Source organism: Bos indicus, chromosome X, assembly GCF_029378745.1.
Source record: "Bos indicus isolate NIAB-ARS_2022 breed Sahiwal x Tharparkar chromosome X, NIAB-ARS_B.indTharparkar_mat_pri_1.0, whole genome shotgun sequence".
In the NCBI taxonomy this organism is placed as follows: domain Eukaryota; kingdom Metazoa; phylum Chordata; class Mammalia; order Artiodactyla; family Bovidae; genus Bos; species Bos indicus.
In genome coordinates this window covers 88,027,922-88,041,369 of record NC_091789.1, presented here as the reverse complement: position 1 = coordinate 88,041,369, position 13,448 = coordinate 88,027,922, and the positions used below count along the sequence as shown (strand labels likewise).

At 36.8% G+C, this 13,448-nt stretch overlaps 1 protein-coding gene across 5 annotated transcripts in view; it reads right to left on the bottom strand.

Annotated features, from left to right (window-relative positions):
• OPHN1 (oligophrenin 1) overlaps nucleotides 1-13,448 on the bottom strand; it is a 627,556-nt gene that overhangs the window by 438,010 nt on the left and 176,098 nt on the right. For all 5 annotated transcript variants that reach the window (XM_070784718.1, XM_070784715.1, XM_070784720.1 and 2 more), the window contains one exon: nucleotides 9,674-9,769. In XM_070784718.1, coding sequence (XP_070640819.1) covers nucleotides 9,674-9,769 — 96 coding nt within the window. The remainder of the gene's footprint in view (nucleotides 1-9,673; nucleotides 9,770-13,448) is intronic.

Here is a 13,448-nt window from a genome sequence, read left to right as displayed (position 1 = left end):
TCAAAAGCATCAATTCTTCGGCACTCAGCCTTCTTCACAGTCCAACTCTCACATCCATACATGACCACAGGAAAAACCATAGCCTTGACTAGACGGACCTTTGTTGGCAAAGTAATGTCTCTGCTTTTGAATATGCTATCTAGGTTGGTCATAACTTTCCTTCCAAGGAGTAAGCATCTTTTAATTTCATGGCTGCAGTCACCATCTGTAGTGATTTTGGAGCCCAGAAAAATAAAGTCTGACACTGTTTCCACTGTTTCCCCATCTATTTCCCATGAAGTGATGGGACCGGATGCCATGATCTTCGTTTTCTGAATGTTGAGCTTTAAGCCAACTTTTTCACTCTCCACTTTCACTTTCATCAAGAGGCTTTTGAGTTCCTCTTCACTTTCTGCCATAAGGGTGGTGTCATCTGCATATCTGAGGTTATTGATTAGGAAGCCCAATTGACAGGCAAGCAGTAGTTATTTTTAAGAAAATAATATACTTATTTTGGGATGCTATAACAAAATAACATAGATAGGATGGTGTATAAAAATAGAAATTTCTCATAGTTCTGGAAGTTAGAAGACCAGTATTAGACTGCCAGCATGTTTGGGTTCTGGAGCATGCCATCTTCTGACTTATAAACTACTAACTTCTCATTGTATCCTAATAAGATGGAAAGTGGGCTAGAAATTTCTCTGGGATCCCTTTGATGAGGGCACTAATCCCATTCATGAGGGCTCCACCCTCATGATCTAATCACTTCCCAAAGGTTCTACTTCCTGGTACCATCATATTGAGGATAAGCTTTCAAAATGAATCTGGGGGAGTTACATTCAGCCTGTTACATCCCATACCATGCTTGACAAAATCCACATCCTTCTTTTATATTCAATTTCCACAGCCCTACAAGTCTTAACTCATTCCAGCGTTAACTCTTAGGTCAAAAGTTCAAATTTTATCTAAATATCTAAATCAAATATGGTTGAGACTCACGGTACAAATTATATGGAGGCAAAATTGTTCTCTAGCTGTCAACCTGTAAAAACAAACAAGTTATGTGCTTCCAAAATACAATGATGGGACATGCATAAGATAGACATTCCCGCTCCAAAAGGGAAAAAGCCAAGAAGGACAGAGTGATAGGTCCCAAGCAAGCCCAAAATCTAGCAAGGCAAGTTCCATGCGATCTTAAGTTTTGCGAATAAATCTCTTTGGCTGTATTTTCCACATTCTCTTTCTTTTCTTTTTTTATTTTTTTATTTTAATTGGAGGCTAATTACTTTATAATATTGTAGTGGTTTTTGCCATACATTCACATGAATCAGCCATGTGTGTACATGTGTTCCCCATCCTGAACCTCCCTCCCACCTTCCTCCCCATCCCATTCCTCAGGGTCATCCCAGTGCACCAGCCCTGAGCACCCTCTCTCATGCATTGAACCTGGACTGCCGATCTATTTCACATATGATAATATACATGTTTCAATACTATTCTCTCAGTCATCCCACCCTCGCCTTCTCCCACAGAGTGCAAAAGTCTGTTCTTTACATCTGTGTCTCTTTTGCTGTCTCGCATATAGGATCATCATTATCATCTTTCTAAATTCCATATATATGCATGTTAATCTACTGTATTGGTATTATTTTTCTGACTTACTTCACTCTGTATAATAGGCTGTGGTTTCATCCACCTCATTAGAACTGATTCAAATGCATTCTTTTTAATAGCTGAATAATATTCCATTGTGTCTATGTACCACAGCTTTCTTATCCATTTATCTGCCAATGGACATCTAGATTGCTTCCATGTCCTAGCTATTATAAACAGTGCTGCGATGAACATTGAGGTACATGTGTATCTTCCAATTCTTGTTTCCTCGGTGTGTATACGCAGCAGTGGAATTGCTGGGTTGCATGGCAGTTCTACTTCCAGTTTTTGAAGGAATCTCCACACTGTTCTCCATAGTGGCTGTACTAGTTTGCATTCCCTCCAACAGTGTAAGAGGGTTCCTTTTTTCTGTACCCTCTCTAGCATTTACTATTTGTAGACTTTTGGATAGCAGCCATTCTGACTGGCATAAAATGGTACCTCACTGTGGTTTTGATTTGCATTTCTCTGATAATGAGTGATATTGAGCATCTTTTCATGTGTATGTTAGCCATCTGTATGTCTTCTTTGGAGAAATGTCATTTAGTTCTTTGGCTCATTTTTTGATTTGGTTACTTATTTTTCTGAAACTGAGCTGAAGGAGTTGTTTGTATATTTTTGAGATTAATTCTTTGTCAGTTACTTCATTTGCTGCTATTTTCTCCCATTCTGAAGGCTCTTTTCACCTTTCTTATAGTTTCTTTCATTGTGCAAAAGCTTTTAGGTTTAATTAGGTCCCATTTGTTTATTTTTGCTTTTATTTCCTTTATTCTGGGAGGTGGGTCATAGAGGATCCTGCTGTGATTTATATCAGAGTGTTTTGCCTATGTTTTCCTCTAGAAGTTTTATAGTTTCTGGTCTTACATTTAGATCTTTAGTCCATTTTCAGTTTATTTTTTGTGTATGGTGTTAGAAAGTATTCTAGTTTCATTCTTTTACAAGTGGTTGACCAGTTTTCCCAGCACTTCTTAAAGAGATTATCTTTTCTCCATTGTATATGCTTGCCTCCTTTGTCAAAGATAAGGTGTCCATAGTTGCATGGATTTATCTCTGGGCTTTCTATTTTGTTCCATTGATCTATGTTTCTGTCTTTGTGCCAGTACCATACTGTCTTGATGACTGCAGCTTTGTAGTATAACCTGAAGTAGGGCAAGTTGATCCCTCCAGTGCCATTCTTCTTTCTCAAGATTACTTTGGCTATTCAAGGTTTTTTGTATTTCCATACAAATTATGAAATTATTTGTTCTAGTTCTGTGAGAAATACCATTGGTAGCTTGATAGGGATTGCATTGAATTTACAGATTGCTTTGGGTAGTATACTCATTTTCACTATGTTGATTCCTGCACTCCAAGAACACAGTATATTTCTCCAACTAGTTGTTTCCTCTTTGATTTCTTTCATCAGTGTTTTATAGTTTTCTATATATAGGTCTTTTATTTCTTTAGGTAGATATATCCCTAAGTATTTAATTATGTTCATTGCAATGGTGAATGGAATTGTTTCCTTAATGTCTCTTTCTATTTTCTCATTGTTAGTGTATAAGAATGCAAGGGATTTCTGTGTGTTAATTTTATATCCTGAAAATTTACTACATTCATTGATTAGCTCTAGTAATCTTCTGGTGGAGTCTTTAGGGTTTTTTATATAAAGGATCATGTCATCTGCAAATAGTAAGAGTTTTACTTCTTCTTTTCCAATCTGGATTCATTTCTTTTTCTTCTCTGATTGCTATGGCTAAAACTTCCAAAACTATGTTGAATAGAAGTGGTGAGAGTGGGCACCCTTTTCTTGTTCCTGACTTTAGGGGAACTGCTTTCAATTTTTCACCATTGAGTATAATGTTTGCTGTGGGTTGGTCATATATAGCTTTTATTATGTTGAGGTATGTTCCTTCTATTCCTGCTATCTGGAGGGTTTTTTTTGTTTTTAATCATAAATGGATGTTGAATTTTGTCAAAGGCTTTCTCTGCATCTACTGAGAAAATCATATGGTTTTTAATCTTTTAATTTGTTAATGTGGTGTATTACATTGATTGATTTGCAAATATTGAAGAATCCTTGCATCCCTGGGATAAAGCCCACTTGGTCATGATGCATGATCTTTTTAATATGTTGTTGGATTCTGTTTGCTAGAACTTTGTTAAAGATTTTTGCATCTATGTTCATCAGTGATATTGGCCTGCAGTTTTCTTTTTTTGTTGTATCTTTGTCTGGTTTTGGTATTAGGGTGATGGTGGCCTCATAGAATGAGTTTGGAAGTTCACATTCCTCTGCAATTTTCTGGAAGAGTTTGAGCAGGATAGGTGTTAGCTCTTCTCTAAATTTTTGGTAGAATTCAGCTGTGAAGCCGTCTGGTCCTGGGCTTTTGTTTGTTGGAAGATTTCTGATTACAGTTTCAATTTCTATGCTTGTGATAGGTCTGTTAAGATTTTCTATTTCTTCCTGGTTCAGTTTTGGAAAGTTGTACTTTTCTAAGAATTTGTCCATTTCTTCCAAGTTGTCCGTTTTATTGGCATATAGTTACTGATAGTAGTCTCTTGTGATCCTTTGTATTTCTGTGTTGTCTGTTGTGATTTCTCCATTTTCATTTCTAATTTTGTTGATTTGATTCTTCCTTTATAATTTGATGACTCTGGCTAATGGTTTGTCCATTTTATTTATCTTCTCAAAGAATCAGCATTTAGCTTTCTTAATTTTGGCTATGCCCTCCTTTGTTTCTTTTGCATTTATTTCTGCCCTAATTTTTATGATTTCTTTCCTTATACTAACCCTGGGGTAGTTCATTTCTTATTTTTCTAGTTGCTTTAGGTGTACAGTTAGGTCTTTTATTTGATGTTTCTCCTGTTTCTTGAGGTAAGCTTGTATTGCTATGAACCTTCCCCTTAGCACTGTTTTTACTGAATCCCATAGATTTTGCATAATTTTGTTTTCATTTTCATTCATTTTTATGCATATTTTTATTTCTTTTTTTATTTCTTCTGTGATTTGTTGGTTATTCAGAAGCGTGTTTTTTAGCTTCTATATGTTTGTATTTTTAACAGTTTTTTTTCCTGTAGTTGACATCTAATCTTACTGCATTGTGATCAGAAAAGATGTTTGAGATGGTTTCAATTTTCTTGAATTTACCAAGGCTAGATTTATGGCCCAGGATGTGATCTATCCTGGAGAAGGTTCCATGTGCACTTTAGAAAAAGGTGAAATTCATTGTTTTAGGGTGAAATATGATATCGATATCAATTAGGTCTAACTGGTCCATTGTATCATTTAAAGTTTGTGTTTCCTTGCTAATTTTCTGTTTAGTTGATCTATTCATAGGTGTGAGTGGGGTATTAAAGTCTCCCAGTATTATTGTGTTCCTGTTAATTTCCCCTTTCATACTTGTTAGCATTTGCCTTACATATTGCAGTGCTCCTATGTTGGGTGCATATATATTTATAATTGTTATATCTTCTTCTTGGACTGATCCTATAATCATGATGTAGTGTCCTTCTTTGTCTCTTTTCGTGGCCTTTATTTCAAACTCTATTTTATCTGATATGAGTATTGTTACTCCTGCTTTTTTTTGGTCTCCATTTGCATGAAATATCTTTTTCCAGCCCTTCACTTTCAGTCTGCATGTGTCCCTAAGTTTGAGGGATGATTACTGCAGCCATGAAATTAAAAGATGCTTGCTCCTTGGAAGAAAAGCTATGACCAATCTAGACTTCATATTCAAAAGCTGAGACATTACTTTGCCAACAAGTGTCCATCTAGTCAAAGCTATGGTTTTTCCAGTAGTCATGTATGGATGTGAGAGTTGGACTATAAAGAAAGCTGAGTGCCAAAGAATGATGTTTTTGAACTGTGGTGTTGGAGAAGACTCTTGAGAGTCACTAGGACTGTAAGGAGATCCAACCAGTTCATCCTAAAGGAAATCAGTCCTCTATATTCATTGGAAGGACTGATGCTGAATCTGAAACTCCAATACTTTGGCCACCTGATGTGAAGAACTTACTCATTGGAAAAGACCCTGATGCTGGGAAAGATTGAAGGCAGGAGAAGGGGAAGACAGAAGAGGAGATGGTTGGATGGCATCACCAACTCGATGGACATGAGTTGGAGTAAGCTCTGGGAGTTGGTGTTGGACAGGGATGCCTGGCATGCTGCAATCCATTGGATCGCAAAGAGTCAGACACAATTGAGTGACTGAATTGAACTGAACTGAACTGAACTGAACTGAAGCATGTGTATGTGTGCTCAGTTAGTTGCTCAGTGGTGTCTAACTATTTGTGACCCCATGAACTGTAGCCCTCCAGGCTCCTCTGTCCATTTAATTTTCCAAGCAAGAACACTGGAGTGAGATGCCATTTTTCTACCCCATGAGATCTTCCTGAGTCAGGGATTAAACCCGTGACCCTTGCATTGACAGGCAGATTCTTTACCACTGCACCACCTGGGAAGTGCAATAGTGTTTTCTTCCAAATAAATTTCCTCATTTTTCGTAATATGGACAAATCTTTAAGTTATGGTTCCTTTCTCCTTAAAAATTTTACCTTATGTTCATTTCTTTCCTCTTACATTTTAGTATAAGTAGCCAGGGGAAACCAAACCTCTCTCTTAATACTTGCTTAGAAATGGCATAAGCCAAATTTTCAAGTTGCTTACAAGTTTTGCCTTTCACAGAACACTAGAATACAAAAAAATGTAGCCTAGTATTTGTTTTTTTATAACAAGGATCACCTTTTCTCCATTGTCTAATAACATGTTCCTCATTTTTGTCTGCGACTTCATCAAAATGGACCCTACCATCTATATTCTACCAATATTTCATGCATGATTACTTAGGTATTCTCTAAGAATACTGAAGCTTTCTCTACCCTCTCTCTTCTTTCATAGCTCTCTCCAGAATCACCCTTAAAATTCTACTCACAGCAATCTAGGCTTTCTATAGCATGCACCTTAAAACTTTTCCAGCCTCTGTCCATTATCCAGTTCCAAAGCCACTTCCACATTTTCAGGTATTCATTATAGCAACACCCTCCAAATCTCAGTACAAATTCCTGATTTTTTTTTTTTTTTTTTTTGAGTTCAGGATGCTATTGGGAAATACCATAGACTGGGTGGGCTTATTTATTTCACACAGTTCTGCAGGTTAAAAGTCTGATATCAAGGTCAGTTTCTCATGAGCATTCTCTTCCAGGCTACAGACTACCAACTTCTCACTGTATCCTCACATGATAGAAAGTGTGTGAGAGAGTGCTCTAGAATCTGTTTTCTTTTCCCTCTATCTTTTTTTAAAAAAATTTAATTGAAGGATAATTGCTTTACAGAATTTTGTGGTTTTCTGTCATACATCATCAAGAATCAGCCCCCTGTACACCCATGTCCCCTCCCTCGAGAACCTCCCTCCCATTTCCCTCCCCACACCAGCCTTCTAGACTGTCACAGAGATAAGGATACTAATACCACTCATGAGGGCTTCACCTTCATGACCTAATTAACTCCCAAAGAACCCACCTCCTACTACTGTCACATTGGAGGTTAGAATTTCAACATATCACTTTGTGGAGATACAAAAACATTCAGTCTATTAAAAAGTATAAAGTAGTCAAACCTTATATTAACAATGATTAAATAGCTAACATTTCTTTAGACAATGTGAACACTTGGCAATGATTACCTCACTCCCATTTTACAGATGAGATATGTTACACTCATAGAGGTGAAGTTACTTGCCAAGATTACATAGCTAATACGTCGAGAAACTAGAGTTCAAACTTGGGCTATCAAACCCTCACAATATTAATCTTTAAATAAACCATGCCCTCAGACCAAGATAGATATGCAGAAGTAGAATGAAGTGGCATGAGTAAAGAAATAATCCAAATACAAATGTCTGTCTCACTAGCTATACTGCCACATTTATGCAAAGTATTAGTCATCAACCTCATAAAAATATCCATTGCAGTGTTATTTATAATCATGAAAAATTAGAGATAAGCCAAATTTCTAACAATAGTTAAACAGCATGTAAAGTATAGCTCCTATAATAATGAATCTCAAATGCATCCATTATTCATTCATTCAACAAACATGTATTGAGTATCTACTATATGCTAGGTACTCCTCTACATGCTAGGGAAATGGAAATGACTGAAACAATGTCCTTGTCCTACGCTCCCATGAAGCATTCAAAGATTTTTAAATGATATGAAAAAATGCTTGATGAAATATTAGATTAAAATTATATAAAATTATGTATTTATATAATATTACATAATTATGTAATTATGTATTTAAAATTATGTATGAACTAAATTACATACACACAAAACAGTTTTATGTTGAAATACCTTATTAGTATAAGTAATTTCATATTTTATACACTTATATATTATTCATATTTACTGCACAAGCATTCAATATAATAATAATACATTTTTATATTTTATTTCTTGGGTTAATACACATAATTATTTCAGTGGCATTAGATCATTCATAATAGTTCTGTGCTCTCATCTAGCAAATGTTTTGCACTGACTCTTTAAATCAGTGGTTACAAAACTTTTTTTAAATGGCCAGACAGCAAATATTTGAGGCTCTGAAAACCATGTAGTCTCTGCAACTACTACTCAATGCTGTTATAATACAAAACCACCCATAAACAATATTTAACTGTATTTCAGTTAAGTCTGTGGGCCATATTTTGCCACATGGACTGTAGCCCACCAGCCTCTTCTGTCCATGGGATTTTCCAGTATTCCAGTAAGAATACTAGAGTAGGTTGCCATTTCCTTTTCCAGGGGACCTTCCTGACCCAGGGATTGAACCTGCATCTCCTATGATGACAGTCTCCTGCACTGCAGGCAGATTCTTTACCAGGGAAGACTTATACTTTGCTGATACTACTTTAACTTCATAACTGACAGAAACACAAAGCTCTTTTTATTTCCACTGTTCAATTTCCTAATTATAACATCTTTGAGAGATACATACTAACCACATTTTACAGAGGAAAACACTAAGGCAAGTCCTTAAATTCAGTTCCCAAGGGAGATGTCAAATCTCCTGTTGCCTGAGAAGTATACATACATAAATGCTAATATTAAACTTTCTAGGGGATTTGTTCCTTAGAAGAACCTTATTCTGAATTATTTTGGGAAATAAACCAAGAAATTAATTTTAATTCTTCACCAAAAAATATATGTATTCATGTGTTTTGCTCAGTTGTATCCAATTTTGTGATCCCATGAACTGTAGCCCACCAGGCTCCTCTGTTCATGGAATTTTTCAGGCAAGAATAGTGGAATGGTTTACCACTTCCTTCTTCAGGGGATATTCTTGACTTAGGGATCAAACCTGCATCTCCTGCATTGGCAAGTGGATTCTTTACCACTGTGCCTCCTGGGAAACCCCATTTTCATGTTTTAGATTTTTTTAAAGAAAATTCCCCTGCAGACTGAGTCAAAGACCTAAATGGAAGCTTAAGGGATATTTTTTTAAATATATTTTATTTATTTATTTTTGGTTGTGCTAGGTCTTTCTTTCTGTGTATAGGCTTTCTCTCATTGTGGTGAGCAGGGGCTATTCTTCATTGTGGTACATGGGCTTCTCATTGTGGGGACTTCTCTTGTTGTGGAGCACAGGCTCTAGGAGCACAGGCTTCAGTAGGTACAGCACATGGGCTCAGTAGTTGTGGCTCACAGGCTCTAGAACGTGGGCTCAGTAGTTGCGGCACATGGCCCTGTTGCTCCAAGGCTTGTGGAATCTTCTGGGACCAGGGATCAAACCCATATTCCCTGCCTTGGCAGGCAGATTCTTATCCACTATACCACCAGGGAAGTCCAAAGGGATATCTTTTGATTGCTTTTGTATAAGGAAGAAATGGGACTAGGAGGGAATGTTTCTTTATGTTTCTTGAGCAGTCTCCCAGGAACTTAGGACAACAGGTGACAAAGGGGGATCAAAGATTCCCAAGTTCTATATATTCACCAAGGAGGCTGCTTTTTCTCAGACCTGCTTTGAGAGTTACATGGCCACAAATAGCTGAAGACTTACCAATGTTAATCTCGTCATCAGTCAGCGTATCTCCAATGAAATCAAACTGAAAGGACTGCAATGTCTGAGAAAATTTCTGAACAGCAGAGGAATAATCTGCAAAGGAAGGAAAATGGGAGAAATGGTCAATGCTTCAGCCTTTTGCCTGATTTCCTCATCTCTGTTAGGACAGACAGGAGAAAAAGGAAAGTGCTCCCAGCAGGCAGCAAATTGCATTGGAAGACATTAAATAAAAGATCAGACCTTCCACAGAAGATTTGAGCAACTAAAATCACATATTAAAGATGAAGTAGGGCAGCTTAGTGAAGTCCTCTGTTTAAGTTATTGGACATTCTTTTCCTCAGTGCCTGTCCTATGTGACCGACCTGTGAGACCTAAAGCTGCTTAGTTCTACTCTTAAGAGTCTCCTTAAGCTTTTTTGAGTACCTATTATGGACAATGGACTAGATACTTTCTCAAGTCTACTAAACAAATATTCACAGTCATTTTACAAAAGAAAAAAAAAAAGAGCTCCAGGTTCCACAGCTAGCTGGGAGAGCTGGAACTAGAAGCCTAGTGGTCTGTCTGCCTTTCTGGGAACTTTCCTACAACCATATAAACAACACTTTAACATTTTACACATTAACCAGGTGGCTGGCAGCTTTGGTGAAGGTACTATCTGGCAGAAACACAAATTTAACTTCCTCACTGAGTATTTACTAAGGGATTTAAAATAAGGAAATTGTTTATGAAAAATTGAGGGTGGTATGCCAGATATATGAATGTGATTTTTGGTCAATGTTTTTAAATTTTATTATACAAAAGTTTATTGATGTAAAATTAAACACTATTAGCTACCATTATGACAAATTGTCCTTATTGAAAATTTTAAAATATGACCTTCACCAAGATCTCCAGTCAAACCTCCAACTTTGTTACTCTAAGAGTATCATCATCATTTGGGAGCTTAATGGAAATACACATTCCCAGGTCACACCCCAGACCTGCTGAATCAGAAAATGCATTTTTATATAATCCTTAGGGAATTCACATGCTCTTTAGAGTTTGAAGAGCACTGCTCTCACCAACTAAAGTAACACATTAAGACCATATTCTAGGAAATATCAAGCTACTTGTAATTTTTGTTCCCCCTTTCCTATTTCTTCTTTCACTCCTTATATCACCATCCCCCAATTTCATATCTATCAGATATACAAGCTACAGAAAGTTTTTGATCTCACCCTAAAAGAAAGAGAGACAATACAAACAACAGTACCTATCCCTTTCAGTGAAAATCTATCATGGTTAGACTATCATGGTTAAACACAATAAAACATGCTCAAGCCTTTGTTTGGAACAGATAAACCTGTAAAGAGTTTTATTATCTTTTTGTCTATGTACTGTTTTCAGAAGTTCTTATTTTCATTATTTAGAACCTTGATCCTTTGAACACATCAATGGCAATAATAATAATAAAAATACTTCACAGAGATTGGAGACTGAAGACCAGGTTACCATGCCTTTTCAAAACTTCCACATTTTAGAATCACATTTCCACTTCAAATCTAGGCCACATAAATATGAGAGAAGTATGCATACACTGCCTTCCACATTTCATCAGCAAAGAAAAAACAAAACTGGTTCCATATCTGAAAACCTTTTCTTTGGCCTCTTTGGCCAGCAGCAAAAAAATAAATAAATAAATAAACCCAGAAGTTCCCATGCACTCTGCTTGACTCTGGGAAATTAAATATAATATTCATTATATTGCTCTTTCACAAATACCAGGATTTCATAAACTGAGCTAAGCTAAGTAGAGTTATAAATGACTTCTCATTTAGAATTATATGAACATTTAAAAAACCACAAATATTACAATTTTCAACATTTACAGTATTTTGTAAGTAAAGGCATGGAGTGAGAAAGGAGTTACATTCATTCCCATTTTCATTATTTGCATCAACACTCTTCTCCAGATTTCTGGGACTGCAAAACACTACCCTTATATCTGCACAGAGCTTGAAAAGGTTTATGAAAGGCTCTGCACAAATACCTTTCATTTACCCTCCCCAAGTATCTAAATATTGATATTATCATCCTCACCTTAAAAACAAACCCACAAAATGAGACAATGCAGCAAGTCACATGCACAAAAATACAAACATAAATTAACAGCTCTTCATGAAAACAGTGTCTCATTTATTTGGCCTCTGTACTGAGGGAAGTGCCAGGAAAGACTCATATTTTAGATAAAACTGTTGGGAAATTTCTTGACTACAAAAAATCAACAGATAACCTAGAAAAGCTTGTCATGGAAAGGACATTTATTTTCTTATCATTCTAAAGTTCACTGTATCACTGCAAACCATGTAATGGGTATATCCTCCCTGATATTTATTTATTTATTTATTATATCCTCCCTGATATTTCCCCATCCCCACCCAAAAAGCCACTCTCTCATAATTTTTCAAACTGTCTTTGTCGGTTCTCTCTCCATCAACTACTTATTTATTCATGTGTCTTCTATAATGTTTTACCCTCATCTTTTTCTAATTCATTTAAGAATGTACTTGAATAGGGCCTATGAGGCAATTGAAGTTTTATGGGAAAGAGGTAGAACATAAATGGGATTGATTAGTTAATAATTAATTTATGCTACACAGATTACAATTTGTTTTGAGAAATCTGTATGCAGGTCAGGACGCAACAGTTACAACTGGACATGGAACAACAGACTGGTTCCAAATAGGAAAAGGAGTACATCAAGGCTGTATATTGTCATCCAACTTATTTAACTTATATGCAGAGTACATCATGAGAAACGCTGGACTGGAAGAAACACAAGCTGGAATCAAGATTGCCGGGAGAAACATCAATAACCTCAGATATGCAGATGACACCACCCTTATGGCAGAAAGTGAAGAGGAACTCAAAAGCCTCTTGATGAAAGTGAAAGTGGAGAGTGAAGAAGTTGGCTTAAAGCTCAACATTCAGAAAAGGAAGATCATGGCATCCGGTCCCATCACTTCATGGGAAATAGATGGGGAAACAGTGGAAACAGTGTCAGACTTTATTTTTCTGGGCTCCAAAATCACTGCAGATGGTGACTGCAGCCATGAAATTAAAAGACGCTTACTCCTTGGAAGGAAAGTTATGACCAATCTAGATAGCATATTCAAAAGCAGAGACATTACTTTGCCAACAAAAGTCGATCTAGTCAAGGCTATGGTTTTTCCTGTGGTCATGTATGGATGTGACAGTTGGACTGTGAAGAAGGCTGAGCGCCGAAGAATTGATGCTTTTGAACTGTGGTGTTGGAGAAGACTCTTGAGAGTCCCTTGGACTGCAAGGAGATCCAACCAGTCCATTCTGAAGATCAGCCCTGGGATTTCTTTGGAGGGAATGATGCTGAAGCTGAAATTCCAGTACTTTGGCCACCTCATGCAAAGAGTTGACTCATTGGAAAAGACTCTGATGCTGGGAGGGATTGGGGGCAGGAGGAGAAGGGGGCGACAGAGGATGAGATGGCTGGATGGCATCACTGACTCGATGGACGTGAGTCTGAGTGAACTCCGGGAGTTGGTGATGGACAGGGAGGCCTGGCGTGCTGCGATTCATGGGGTCGCAAAGAGTCGGACATGACTGAGCGACTGAACTGAACTGATACTTTTCTACAGAATTATACAGAATATCTTCTTTTATTTCTAACTTGTTTAAGTCTGCACAATGTCTTGGTAATTTATTAACCTGTAATTCATTCTTTTTGTTGATAAGTGGTATCACATTGCATAAATAT